Source organism: Ciconia boyciana, chromosome 8 (genome assembly GCF_034638445.1).
Source record: "Ciconia boyciana chromosome 8, ASM3463844v1, whole genome shotgun sequence".
Taxonomy (NCBI): Eukaryota; Metazoa; Chordata; class Aves; order Ciconiiformes; family Ciconiidae; genus Ciconia; species Ciconia boyciana.
The window spans coordinates 21,416,344-21,431,504 of NC_132941.1; the positions used below are offsets into that span (position 1 = coordinate 21,416,344).

The following is a 15,161-nucleotide window of genomic DNA, read 5'->3' on the forward strand; positions in this document are numbered from 1 at the left end:
ATCCTCATCCTCAAAATTAGTTATCCCTAATTCAGGGGCAGTCCCCAGCTCTGTAGGAATATGCATTGGGATGATTCTTTGGATGATGTCTAAGTGAGAGAGACTTTCAGAGGAACAAATACTAGCTAAACTCAATGAAGAGAACAAAATTTCTCTGCTTGTTCCAAAATCCTTCCATTTATAAAATCAAGGATCTAGCAAAATTTGATTTCTAAACAAACATTGCATATAAAAATGCCAGGTGAACAGGGGAAAGGGAGAATAATATGACAGCAAGTAGGTGAAGTATCAATATTACGGAGCTTAGAATTGCAAAGTTTTCCAGAACACGAAGCAGCTCATACATTTAGTATCTACAAAAACACACTCTACCAAAAGCACAGCTCATCTTAAGGAAAGTGGATGGGTGACAGAACAAGCAAAATTACATTGCTGGTACAAACAAGCCAGACTTCTCAGAGGTGCACAACAAAGCAACAAGAGGCAACAGTCACAAGTTCCAGCAAGGGAAATTCTGACTAGATGAAAATTTCACAGTAGAGGTGGGTAAGCAGTGAAACGGGCCCAGAGAGGCGGTGGAAGAATTTCCACTCTGGAGATAGTCAGAGCTTGAAAAGGTCCTGGGCAACACGATCCATCTTTGAAGGTAGCCCCACTTGGAGTAGGAGATTGAAGCGGAGGCCTGCCTTGCACAGAGCAGGAGGCACAAATAACCCTGTTTAAAGTGATCCTATCTAAACCATTTGGCAACGTGTTTATTTTTCTATATATTTTAAGTTACTTTGAGTATGCAGCATTTCCAACTACAAGCTATCCTTTCCTCCTGTCTTAAAAAAACCCCAGCTTGCTAGAAGTAACAAGAAAAACCCCTCAGAAGGTGAACAGTGATCTCAATGTTGGTTTTAAGGTGGAAGTTATTCTTGTTATAACACATATATTATATGTATATATAAATATACCTTCTCTATACAGAGGGTAGTGCCCCATGTGAAGTGCTTTGTGCCCTTCTCACAAGAAAAAAAGTCACATTAAAGGGTAATTCCACAAGAATTTGGTCCTTAAAGCAGAATCCTTTGTGCTGCATAAATGCTGCTCACGCGGATGTGTACCAGCATCTCTGAATGAAGGCATAAGGAAATACTTGTTCATGAAGAACGTTATTTTACCAGCCACAGTGATCTACCAAAGCAAAAACGAAGAAGTTGAAAAAACAATCCACAAGGAATTCACTATAAATAAAGAAAAAGTTAAATTGTTTTGAGAAAACCAGTAATAAACCTTTCTTTCTATAGTAACAACAGTACAAAAACAAGACTGAGCAATGTTAAACATCAGGCATAATCACTTACCTAGCTGAAGTGTGCTTCAGTTGATCAGTATTTCTGGCATTTCAGGTTTGCAAAAAGCACAAATGCTTTTACCAGTTCCCTGTTCCTCTTTCTAGCTATCATGGTAGGAGTATGTGGCAAATACCTGAGTACGTGTTTTCTCAAACAGGTGGAGGATTACAGTGCTAATTGAGACTAAAAAACTCATTTGTCTGAACTGTGTAAGTTCTGTTTTATCTGGAAATTAAAACAACTAAACTTTAATATTTCAGACTCTTTACAATAATAAACATGCAAATAATTTATCTAGAAAAGTTTAAAGATTTTTGAAAAGATCTTGCAGATGTTCACTGTTGACTTGCTACAGTTTTGCATTTCTACTCAGAAAAAAAATTATATAACAATTGGTGATGTCTCTAAATGAGCAAATGTGCAGAATATTTGCTAAAATATGCCAAAGGAATCTAAAGTGTTGCATCCCATGATGCTAAACGATCCACTGTATTACTAAAGAAGGGACATTTTGTACAGAGACAGACCTGCTGGAGATGGTATATTTTGGATAAAGGTCCAATGGTTTGAGATCAACTAAAAATGCCATGATTTTTCACAAAACATAGCAGCGTCTTTGCAAATGTCAGTCTGAACAGCTGTTGCCTGTGTGCAATCAGGTAAGATTGGTTTTTTGCAAAGCATATCCTAAACTTCTGTCTAATGTTTCTGTGAACTTGAAGCCTGCTTTCTTTCCAGAATTGCAGTATTCAGAGAGTCCTTTACGAGAAGTGGAAACCTCTTCAGCACTGCAAGCATCGCCTACTTGGCTAATGAATATGCAATACTTGCAAATGAATAGTGATTTCCTTTGAATTAATGACATGGAGAAAGCAAGTGTGTTGGTAAAACATACAAAAGATGTCAGAGAAATAAAAAGTATCTTTCTGCAGGTACCTGAAGTTATGACAAGAAGAGGAAATAGAAACCCAAATCCTTTAATTTTCTCTTTCACAAAGTGCTTATACTTCTCTCCAAAGAACTACCAGATACTGTTCATGTTAATCAAGCCTCCTGTGACATTGCACTTTCCCACAGTTTCTCTTCTCCTTTTTTGGTCTTTGAAACACTTTCAGGGGTAAGGATGGTAGCTAACCATGTTTAAACACGTACCAAGCGCAAAAACACCCCACATTTCTGTGATACGAACAATAATTTTAGGATATATAGAGTATAATGATGTTAATTCTAGAGGAAATCCATTCATGTTCTTCATAATTATGGCGAAGACTATGATTATCTTTCTCTTGGGTAAAACATCAGGGACTGGGTCCACTTTTCAGTTAAGGCCTCTATTGGAAACCACTATGAAATGCTAGATACTGGTTAAGAATGTAGTCTATGCAATTTATGTTAGTTGTCAATTTTACTGAAGCGAAATGCCAGCAGGACTGTCTTGCACTGTGAAACAGTGCTTTTGGAAGGATGTTCAAATAGTTCCTTCTAAAAGAAGCAAAGGGAATGTGTTTCAGAGCCAAAGAGAGCTGATGTCGTAGGGTCTGGAGCATATTGAATCAGCTTTCAGCCAGCAGCCATAGATGGGTTCAGAGGAGTTGTAACAAATCAAGCCGAATGTTCGGAGGCTGCCGTTTCTGTTTCCATGGGAACAGAGATTGGCTCCTCACGGAAGGCAAGGTGATTTAAAAATTTTTAAATTGGCACGATTGTGGGTAATCTGAAAGCCCCTAACATTTCTCGCATTGAAATTTGGATAGCCATTTGTATGCAAATAGAAATGGTAGGTGCAGCTAACCAGCTAAAACGCTTGCATATTTTAGCCGTGGTTTTCCTCTGGAAGTGGTTTCATTGCTGTTGGTGTCTCTAGGCTTTAGGACTCAGTAAGACACCAGAGGCTGGACTGTTTTAATTTTGAACATGACTGTATTGCAGCAATCGTCATGAAGCCATATCTCTTAGATGTAACTGTTATAGAGGCTTTGAAGGACTGTAGAAGTGCCTTCTATTCTCCATTTTCATTTCACAAACAATGATTGCAATGGACCACAATATACCTGAGGAGTTTTGAAAAATACAACCAGCTTAATACCTGAATTTTCCGAGTATTCAGCATTTCTTCATATACTGCATTAACACTTTTCATATAATCCCTCATCCTATTTCTATGTAGACTAATAGGTTTACTGTCTACCTCATCAGACTACCCAAAATCAGAAACATTAACTGTGAAGAATGTCTTCCTTGAAGCCCTGGATGAGCGCAACCCTGTTTGTAGACGCTGTTTTCATATTTTAACTACTGTCAGGTCCAAACCTGCCACCCAAATCCCTAATAAAAAGCTTTGCTCAAAGCAGTATATAGCTATAAAAACAAAATGAAACTTCCATTCTGATGCATGTCAAAATTTGAGGGTTTTTAATATGAACTTTTTTTTTTTAAATCAGACTTTTCATCACTTTCCACAACAGAACAGATTCAAACGGTACATTCTGCTGCCAAACAATTTAATTACTGGAAAAAAACCCCCTATACTCTGGCCTGGAGACTGATTCTTGGCCTTATCAAACAGAAAACCTGATTTTTAACCTTTCAGAGCAGTGGTGGGAAGGGTGCTGCAGTGGCTGTTGGGGAAGCATTCCACTTAAGCCCAGCTCATTGCCACCCTAGTCCCACTCACTACAATGACAACAGTCTAAACCCCTTGCCCACTGAAAATGCTTCTGTTTGGCACAAATGTAGCTATACAACTACTTTGTAGGGGAAAATTTCATGAAGTTCAAGGTGGTTTCAGTAGATGGCATTATAGTAGTTAGTAGCATAGCAAGGTTCATTGATTTTGCTCCCCTTCCCTCAGCCCCACAGAGCTCCCTCCTGGGCTCAGGCTTCGTACAACTCAGGCCACTCACATAAAAATATTAACCCAATCGTGAGATACGACATTTAAGAACTGGACACCGTGTTGTCTTGTTCCTATTTAGAGGATGGTTTTAGGGAGATTTCTTCTCCAAGTGCAGCATTCATCATGAGAGTTTTACAAAAGACTTGCAAGACTTTCCCAATGCATTTGGTTGGGAAAGAGACAAAGATGAGTTTCTGGAGCGGTCAGGAGGCTGGTGTGTCTTTTAAGTGAGACAGCTATTGGGAGCTCCTATTTCTGGGTACTATTTCAAGCTCTGCTAAATGATACAAGCTTACAAGTAATTGCATCCTACAAACCAGCAGTTGTAGTAGACCAGCTCAGTATAAATTTAGTAGAAGCCCACTGCGTGGTATTTAGGTATTCTTTAGTGTTTTGGCTTATGGGAGAAAAGGAAAATAATCCTATACCAGTTTTCTTGAACCCATTCACGGCCAGTGCAGCAGGGAGGTACACCCAAGGCTCTGCAGGCAGCTATTTACCAGCTGAGAGGTGTGCTTTTATACCTTGGCCAAGCAGAGGTGGTGCTGCTGCACGCAGAGGAAATCAGCAGTGTGGGGTTATGGATTCTGTGCCCGATGCTGACATGGCTGGCTGACAATGCGTTACTCACACCTCAGCAGCTGCGAAGCACGACCACCTGGAGAAGACTTCCTTGTCAGCATCCCACTAACCCCATCCCAGGCCTTCACCTCTAGCACTGATGTATTTGCCAGGACTGTTTGCTATAGGTTTCAGTTTCTTCAGCTGCAGAATTGAGATAATTTTCTCCCTCTTCCAGAGCCCTGCAAAGCCTGACTACCCCTGCAAGGCACAGCATCCTCTGGACATAATCCAGCAACACTGGGACGCGTGAGCTGTGACGGTTCCAAATCAAGTGTCTGCCCAACAGCTCTGCTTCATTAGAGCCAGGGGCTATGACTCATACCAGCTAATTTCCAACAGCTCATCAAAATACTCAACCTAGGAACATGGTTGGTCTAGGCTCTTCTGCAGCCAACAGTAAGAGATAAACCCATCCACAGTGCAAGGCTAACTGCCTGTGCTTATGGTATATAGAGAGGCATCCCTGGCTGCTCCTAAGGGAGGTGACTATGCTACACAAGTACTGTTGGGTGCGAAAGATGCAGGCACAGAGCTCAGTGTGAGATTCAACCAAATAATTGGCTTTTGGGTTGGAGGCCAAACTGAAAATAATGCGACAGTAGCATATCATTTTGGAGGCCCAAAATGCACTCAATGCATTTTTATGAATCCCAACAGCAGCAAAGCTATCCGTTTCAAAACAAAGCTGTAATTTGGAAATAGTAAGAGGAAACATTTAGTTTTAGAAAGACTGAGGTAAAACATTCTTAAAAAGACTCTTTTTCTTTGCTTACAGAACAAGTGTTATGACTAGTGCCCATGCCCTCAAAATACATTTTTTCAGGGAATTTTCCCTTCTGGAATAAAGCTTCACTCATTCCTCCTCAGCACTCTCTGCAAGTGAATCCTCACATTTCTCCTTCTCCCCCTCTCACACGATGATGCTTTTTTCCTGCTGCTCATGACAATCAAAGCAGTTCACATCTCTGGCCCTGCAAACTCTCTCTTTTGCCCTCCTTTGCTTGCACTTAATTTTCCCTTTCAAAGTCTCTGCACATTCCCTGACTTCTTCAGACCACCAGCAAGGCAACTTGCCAGTTCTCTAAAATACCAGCTACAAATTGCTCGTGAAGTGACTACTGATAACTCTAGCCACCAACTGCTCCAGATCTCTCTGAGCAGATCTCTGTGCCCTGCCGGAACTCAGTGAAGTTGAGAGACTTCCTCACCACTAAATAATCTGCCCGTGTGGCTGGTGCTGCAGGGACAGTAAGAAAAAAGCAACACCCAGGCATCAGGAGCAACATTAATTAGTTATAGCTAAGTAAGTCCTGATGTGTTCTTGGCGTGGAAGGACACATTTTTGCATAGGCAACCAAGACAGGAGGTTTTTTTCTTTTCTTGTTTTCCTACCCTCTGAAAATTCCAGTGAGTACTTAAAAACACATATTTAAGGATACTTAAAACATGCTAAGGATGTTTTAAGAGGCAACCTCACCTGTAGGACAGGTATTTTGAAGACAGTTTCATGGAAGCTTTAGACCTATTACCTTATTATCAATTATTTGCAGCTGCATTATAACAGATTGGTTAGCTTATTTAGCTAGCTGTCTGAAACACTTGATGTCAGCTGTGTGTGCTGCTGGTTCAGGTGTCTGTGAAGCTTCACTTCGGGTCCTGGTGCTAATAAACTCTTAGCTCTCTTATCACAAGTTTTTTCAAGAGTTTGGATTTTACTTCTAAATTTCACATATCTTGCTTATTCATATAAAAATTTACATGAGGGCATGCAAATCAGCATTTTTCTCTATTTAGACATACAGGTATCTAAAAGTGGTCAGACACCTGCACACTTTACAGTGTTCTTAATTTAACCAGAGTCTTGAAAAGCCTTTTCAGTTGCAAAATGCAACTTTGAGCTACACTTCCCATGTGCAAATACATGAGCCTCTGCCAACCCCAGAAGGTACTGGAGAAATGTGGCACATACGTTTCTTTTGCTTCTTTTTCTTTGTAAGACCACAATATGATAGTTTGACTCTAATTTCCTCCACCGCTTATCTCTCTGTATTGTGTTGGTTTCCTTTGCATTTTAATTGCTCGCTCTCCTCCTGTAGCTGATCAAATAATGTAACTGAATTTTACTACTTTTTTTTTCTTTTTTTTCCCCTCTTTTTTTTTTTTTTAGTTTGCCAGCTGCTCACATGCACACATGGCAAGGAGCAGCCTGACATCATTTGACATCTCCTTGCTTCCTCATTTCAATATTAACTGTTTACCAGAAGAGAAACAGGTTTGGGGTTAGGGTGCTGAGTGCATGCACGTCCCTCTGTGTGAGCAAGAGCTTTTTTTCCTCTCTGTCCCTTCACAGCCATAGGTCATTACACTGAGCTGCCTGAAACTGCCCAATGCTATTTTTCACCAGCTTGACTTCAGAAGAGACAGGTCTGTGGATGTTCTTCACTTTCTGCTTTAGCTGGGGTATAGCAACAAGGCTCAGTGCTGTCGCTGCTGCTGCTCTCATCCAAGAACGAACTTGCTGAAGGATTTCTCCCCCTCCACAGAGTGATAATAATGACACAGCTGCAGTTTAAAGATGCATTTTGGGTAAGTGAGCATTTCCTATGTATTTCCTATATTCAATATATCTGTATTTAAAAATCTTTTAAAATGCATCTTGGTTCTATATATAGTTTAAAACTAATTTAATCCTCTTCTGTGTTGTAAATTTAGTTTAATAAAAACCCCAAATTGGTCTCCAAGCAAAAACATGCTGTTTGGTAGTATAGGCATTTGATCCTAGGCAGAAGGATGCCTTGTAAAGAATATATCCAGTCCACATAAAACAATTTACATTCCCAGTTCCTCTGCTAGGTCCAGAAATGGCTTTTGAAAGGGACACGGGTTTGTCTGTCTTATAGTTCTAAGAGCTTGCAGTGAGTGTCCTCAGTTTCAGGAGTGGCTCCCCTGAGCAGGTGAACTGTTACTAATTACAGTCTGAATTCTCTCTCATTTACTTGTAGAGCAAAGCCAGCCGGCTGCGTGCAAAATGCTATTGCTCACCCACTGACAGAGTCCATGCCTGCTTTTAGGTGCAGAAGGGCATGCACGAGGCATGTAGGTGCCCAGGAGTCGTACAGCGGCACAGGTAGAAAGAACTAGAAGTGGCACTCAAGAACTAAGCCTGAACACTCACAACTGGTTTAAAAACAGTGAATACTAGAAGAAATAGATATGCTCCGTTCTTGTTATTTGACTTTCAGTTGAAGAACCTTTTGGTGTCTTGTTTTCAAACTCTTTCTCTGCAGTCACAAGGTAAAAAGACCGTAGCCATTTCTATCGCAAGGGTGATCTGAGGTTCTCTTGCAATTGTTTCTGGATTGGAGGTTTTAAGGAAAAAAAAAACCCCAACAACAAAATTCTAATATTGCAAAGTTGGGTAAACAGGATGTTACATGGTTGCCTCTTGTCTGGGCAATCATTTTTCCAGCATCTAGGACTGACTTAAAGAAAGACATGAAGGCATATGAATTCTTCCTGCCATTTTCCTATCAGGCCAAGTATAACAGTCCCTTCACAGCATATTTGCTGCTTGTGCTTTCTTTTCTATCCACCCACCCTTCAGGATAAACCTTCTCTTGGTATGAAATAGAAGGGCAGACGCAAGAACACATTTCAGTGAACCACCTTCCCCCTGGCACTTCCAGGAAGCCCTCCCCACCCCCACTCCATTACTAGATCTGAACAGTTGAAAAAAAAAAATGTAATGAGGAAATACAAAAGTTAATTTTGATGTTAACCCTAACTGTGCCTGACCACACCTACATGGGATTCTCCATGCCTCCTCTTCTATACAGCTACTAACTGCATAGTCCAACGCATGGGGTAGGACATAACTGCAAGCCATTGCTGCCCTGGGAGCTTCAGCTTTTGCATTTCTGTACTCCCTTTGAAAACGTGCCATCTGACTTTTAGGACTGGTACATTTGTTATATTTACTTTACAAGGTCTTTGTCTTTAGCAAGAATAAATCAGGCATGCTCCACAGACTGGAGTAGGGTTAGGGTGATTAACGCCAGTTGACAATCTGGCCAGGCCGATTCTTTATGACTCTTCTTCCCTAAACTTCTCTCCTGTGTTTAGTCACATTACCATGACTATAATCCTTGCTTAGCTTTGAAGCTAACACCTTCCTTAAAGGAAAGCATCTTTGTTTTTAATATTGTTTGGCTGGAAACATTGTATCACCAAGCTTGATTAACAGGGCAGAAATATATCCGGTTGCAGGATGGTAGTTTTAGCTATGCAATAAGTCTTTTAAAATGAAAACTTACAGGATATTGCACAATGCAGCAAAAGCATACAGCTTGCCCCCCAGATCACAAGATCAGCAATTATTTTTGCACTCATAAGGTTCTGTTAGGCCCATTAAGTGAGAGGGAAATGTATTTGCGTGGTTTGCTTCAGTGAGCAATTGTCTCCTTTATTCGATTTGTACTGTGAATGGAAACTGTCTTTATGATTAAAAACCAAAAAAGTATATTTGCACCATAGTAGATCACTCAATACAGATCCCTGATCTCTGAGATCTGCCCAAGGACACCACTGCACCCCCTCCCTGTAAGTCACCCTGACAAGGTATACCTGAGCAACAACTCCCTGCTATTACCATCAGTAAACTTTTGGATAGGCAGAAGTTTCTTTAGTATATGTCGCAATGTAAAATATGTAAAGAAACCCTAAAAGCAGCAGATCTTCCCCAACTAGCAGAGAAAGAGCACCATTCATTCCTCCCCAAAGTTCCTCAGACTTCATAAGAACAGGGTGTGCTGTCTTTCAGGAAAATGCAAATTGTTCCTCATAACAGGTACAAGTTTTAATCTCTCTTTCCTCCTATTAAATGTAGCAGTGACTTAATGTCTCTTTTTGCTTATTAAACATAGCAGTGATAGTGCTATACTAAAAGTTTCACACTTGTGCTATTTTTTTTAATTTTATTTTCTTTGTAGCATAGCCTGGGCTAAAACCAGTATATTTTTTTAATTACAATTTTTGTTTTTATATCCTCCACACACCCTGTAATAATGATTTAAGGCCAAGTTGCTCAAAGCCTCCACTAAAATGTGCTTCTTAGCAGAAGTTTTCTATCTTCTGATAATATTTTCTGGAAAACATTAGTGAGATGAAAATACAAATCGGTTTTGATAGCCAGTGCAGGGCAGTTGCTAATGGATTAATATTCTGCTGGGCTGCTGTACAAATGTAACATGTTACCTGTCTTCTCTAGCATCATATTAGACAGGTAGGTAAATTCCCATGTTAATGGGGAGTACGCCTGTGATACCAGCTGAGTTTCATCTTAACAGGGTTATGTTAATAGGCAGAGATCTGAGCAACATTAATTTTTTTGTTACAAAAAAACACTAACCAAGAAAATCTTTCCCCTTCTGTCACAATACTGGGTCTCCTTCTTAGTCTCATTCTATGTTCTTGTACTCATTTTTTGCTGTTCCTCTGAAATTCTTGTCACTGCCTTTTTCTCTCTATTTTGTTTTTCTCCAACATGCTGCTCAACAGTCCAGTTGCAACCTTGTTAAATGCAGCTATTTCTGGCCAAGAGATAGGTAGGTGCTTACTGGCACCGTTTACTGGCTTTGCCTTACCCACCTGGGAAGGGGGAATAAGGAAGACTTTCAAAGGAGGTGTTTGGTTTGGGGGCAGGCTCAAAAGTGCCCAGAGTTGAGTGGGAGCAAATCTGTTCCCTCGGGCAGCTTTGAATCAAACTCAAGTGGCCAAGTCAATTCCAAAAATGTGTCATGGGCTCCTAAGGTGCTTAGGATTTAAAAAAAAAAAAAGCTTAAATTGTGAAGTGCTTGTTCGTTCTCAGCTGCGGGATGAGCTCAGGGCTTGTGGATTCTCACAGCTCAGATTTAAAAGCGCGAGTAAGCTGGAGACATGGGCTAGCAAATACGATGCAGGCCTTGAACATGAGATAGCAAGATTTGCTTCCCTGCCCTGCTGTAGACTTCTCGTTACCACATTGCTGCCTATGCAGTACTTGTGACTACGGTCAGACACTACAGCAGTGGGAGCCATGGAAGTGGTTAAGATAAAGAGCCTGTTACAAACAAAGATGCTTTCTTAATCTTTCTTGTTTTGACTTCAGGCTATATTCTACATCAGGTTCAATGCAAAGTTGACTTTGCAGGTGAACCTCTCAACTGCTACTGTAGCTTTTTCACACAATGGTGTATTATATATGCCAAAAAATGTAACTACTTCCACAATTTAACTTCTAATGAGACTCTTAACTGTGGTACGAGAGTGCAGAGATGATTACAAAAGTCACAGTAAAATTATTTTCTAGACTTGCTAGGCAGTGTACTGAAGAAATATCAACTGTTCTACTCAAAAAAGGAAGTCTTTTTTATACCAGGAGCTTACCCTCCTTTCCTGTAGAGGTTAAGTTTTGCAGGGCCTGTTGTTTTGAAGCAGGTCTGTGAGGAGGAAGTGAGACGGGGCAGGTTTGTCAGGAGAGAGGAACTGGGGCTGGTGAGGGCTCCTGCCAGCCCCTGCGCCAGAGGCATGGCTGAGCTGGGGCAGGGAAAGATGAGGCTGCCGTACCTTTCACGCTGGCATATCAGCTTTGCAAGTGGTTCCTCACTGAGTTTCATTTGAATTGGATTGCACCAGTTGCATCTGTATCTACTGACACAAGGCAAATTAAAATAAATAATCTCACCACACACGCGCACAGACAGCCAGGCTCTGGTGTCGGTACATACTGCATCTCTCCAGACTGCGGAAAGTGTGGCTAGAGGCAAATGTATGGCTGTGGCCCTGCTTACATCCAGGGCAAGTCATCCCTGGTGGATGTGTATGGAAATGGAGAATAAAGGGGGAACCAACTCGGAAAAGTTGAACAGATTGCCCAGCTGATGTCTGTGTGTATTGTGAGGTCAACTTCATCTCCACAGAAGAGGCTGCTCTGTTCTTTTTTTTTACATGCAATTTCTTCCTACATTCTCCCAGCTGAGCTGGGAAGGACACTTAGCTCACTGGGGCAATGAGAAGACCCATGAAGGGGGGTGCAATCTCACAACAGTCATTGAAACCACAGGAAATCACTAGTAGAAAACCTGATTAATTGTTGTGGCTATGGAAACACTGGTGCTTCACAAATCACTTCTGAGCAGAGCACAACAGCTAAAAAGAAGCTCAAATGAACTAACACTCCCAGCACAGATACTGATAGCAAGGCAAACATGTCAATGGCTACTTCCATCTCCCGTATTCCTAAAACAGCACTTAGGAGGGTGTGTGAGGAACCAAGTACAGCATATTCGGGGTGGTTCATTTCCTTGGTGATGAGCTCAAATGGAAGCACTAGAGTTTTATGTTTGCAACTTTTGGTTATATGCTCAGCTATTGCCTGCATGTGGCACATCAGGCTGAGCATCTTCCCTGTGCGGAGGAAGAGTATCTGGGGGAGGTTTAAGCACAACGGGCTGGTCCTAAGGCTGCAGAAGGCTTTCCAGACCAGGTAGATTAATGGGTTTCCAGAAAGCGCATTTTAGGTTGAAAATAATTAGACAGTTAAGTAATTACATTTTATTAAAATTTTCTGATGACCGTGCTGCAACTAAGTGCCTTATCTAGGGGTTTTAACTGCTTAAACTGGTTGATTGATGAAGTCACTGTGACAATTTTGTTAATATTCTCACACAGTTATGTCTGGTTTGTTTTGATCTGTCCTGCTCTGCAAAAGTTTTTGGTTTTGCTTGGGCTCAGAGGAATAGAGGATTATTATTTATGCCAACTTTAACTGTGCTATGAGTCTGCATTTTAAGTATGGAATAGGTGAGTCATTGACTCTCTTCACCTGCATGTACACAGACATGTCTAATGAACACAACCTAGAGTTAAATGAGCATTTGTTGCACACAGGTTGAAACAGATCCTGTGGATCTGTAACAGCACGTCACACAAAGATCAAAGAGGGTGTTCTCTGGTTTGCTAAAACAGCCTGTTGAGGTGCATTTTCTGATGGTAGAGTCACAGAATAGCTGAGGTTGGAAGGGGCCTCTGGAGATCATGCAGCCAAGCCCCTGCTTGGCATAGGGCCAGCTACAGCAGCTTGCCCAGCACCAACTTTGAGTATCTCCAAAGGTGGAGACTCCACAACCTCTCTGGGCAAACTGTTGCAGTATTTCACCACCCTTACAGCAAAAAAAGCTTCTTATGCTTAAACAGGACTTCTTGAATTTCAATTGGTGCCCATTGCCCCTTGCCCTGTCACTGGGTACCACTGAGAAGTCCTGGCTCCATCTCCCCTACTCCCTTCCACCAGGTATTTATACACATTGAGGCATCTCTTCTGCAGGCTGAGCAATCCCAGTTCTCAGCCTCTCCTCCCACAACAGATTCTCCAGGGTGAATCTCAGATCCTCTCTGTGAATCTAATTTCAACATATTTTTTTCCTTGCAGGATTGGGTGATTCATGACCCATCCCTTTCCTCCCATAAGGCTTGCACTCCCGCAATGCAGCAGTGCAGAGTTGCACTGCTTCTCTTTCTTCAGAGTTTACAGTCACTGACTGGGGACACTGACCTTGCGTTGCTTTGCAGGCACAGTGGAAGACTCTGAATTTCAATCCAATTACACTCATTGCATACTTGTATAGAAGGCAAATTAGGCTGCTTCATAAACAGATTTTTTTTGTTGTTATTCTTCAACTCCTTTTAGCTCAAAAAGACCTTTTTCTGATTTTGTTTTCATGCCATACAGCAGCAAGGTAGATGCTGGCTGGCAGATGGCACAGAAAACACTTGTTTCATCTCCTGTTTTATCTAGGTTTTGTAATAAAACTTTTCTCAGCAGCCACAGTTCAATAACATAGAAAGTACACTGTGTTGTTCAGTAAGAATTTGGGGATTTGAGGCTGGGATGAGGTGAGGGCTGGGGGGCACGGCTCTGCACGGGGATCACTCAGTGTTGCTCTGCATGTCAAGGTTAACAACAAAACAAAAGTTGAAAATATGCATCTAGATCCCAACAGCTTTGCAGTTCCCCAAAGAATTGCTCCTTTACTATAAATGGAGTTTAGTACTTCTTCAAAATGGTGGAAAAACGTCACTGAACAAGATTAAGGAATTTACCATAGCACTTGGTAAAACACTCCTGGTTCAACTTCATTTTTGCTTGAAACGAAAGGCAACAGTTATTTACTCTTAGTCTTGAGAATTAAGTGAAAACTGACCAGCTTGGGCTAACTTAGAGATACCAGCTGGAACAGGAGCTGGAGCTTTCATTGCCCACAGTCTATCCTACTCACATCCTGGAGTCCAGGTGTGCCTTCCCTCCGCTCCAGTAGATTCATCCACAAATAAAACAGCTAGAGAAAGGAGAGATTAAAATAAAATTCCTCTTCCCTATATAGACAGCAGATGGTGGATATTGTGCCAGCTTAGGCAGTGGGATGACTCAATCAGATCTGCCTGATTCAGAGCAACTTTCTTCTTTATATCAATGTGAATGTCTTTTTTTGTTGTTTTCTGTTGCTGCTGTTGTCAAGAGGTGAAATGTGGACTTTTTAAATCTTCTATAAATTTGCAGGGCAAGAAAACTGTTTCCCACCCTGGTCTAGAAGTAATAGTAGTTAATTTTGTACGAGAGAAGCTCATGAGAACATAAAACACTCATAAGGCAGATAATGCTGAGGCTCTTTGCGAGTGGAATAAGAATTTTATTCTTGCTGGTTAAAAGACAAGACAGTTTTGAGTGAATGGACACCCTGTGCATGACAGTCGGGCTGATGCAACAGTTTTAACAGCTCAAAGGGTTCAAAAGTAGCTATGCTGGTGCAATCCCTTAGTGTGCACCCACTTATGTAGATCTTGCCTATTTCCTATACCCTAGGAGCTTGCAGCAGAAATGGGGTACATCCAGCTAAATACCTCATTGATTCACCAATTTCTAAAAAAACCCAGAATTAATCAATTTTTAATTATTTTTCTATAAGGCAGGAGAGAGATTTATGCAAGTGGGAGCAAACACAGAGAAATGCCTCCCAGAAGGAAATGTAATACTGGCACGGTTGTCCCACCTGGACAAACTGCTTGACTTTACTTAAATGAACCCGTCCTTTTTAAGAATTTCTAAAAGCCTAAAATTGATTTTGTTCTGTTGGATTGCACAATTCCCCAGGACTTTGTGATACACCATACTAACAGAGTGTAAGAATATGTTGCATCATATTGAGTAACAGGATATGTTGAAAGTGGTTATTTAGGTGGTGAAGATCTCTTGTAAAATGGAAACA

The 15,161-nt window shown here is 41.1% G+C and overlaps 1 protein-coding gene across 2 annotated transcripts in view; it reads left to right on the forward strand.

The window, feature by feature from the left end:
• The first annotated feature begins 7,172 nt into the window (after positions 1-7,172).
• The window catches only part of PSTPIP1 (proline-serine-threonine phosphatase interacting protein 1), a 56,833-nt gene continuing 48,844 nt past the window's right edge, over positions 7,173-15,161 (forward strand). For both annotated transcript variants that reach the window (XM_072870123.1, XM_072870124.1), the window contains exon 1: positions 7,173-7,446. In XM_072870123.1, the coding sequence (XP_072726224.1) occupies positions 7,414-7,446 (33 nt within the window). In that variant the 5' untranslated portion in view covers positions 7,173-7,413. The remainder of the gene's footprint in view (positions 7,447-15,161) is intronic.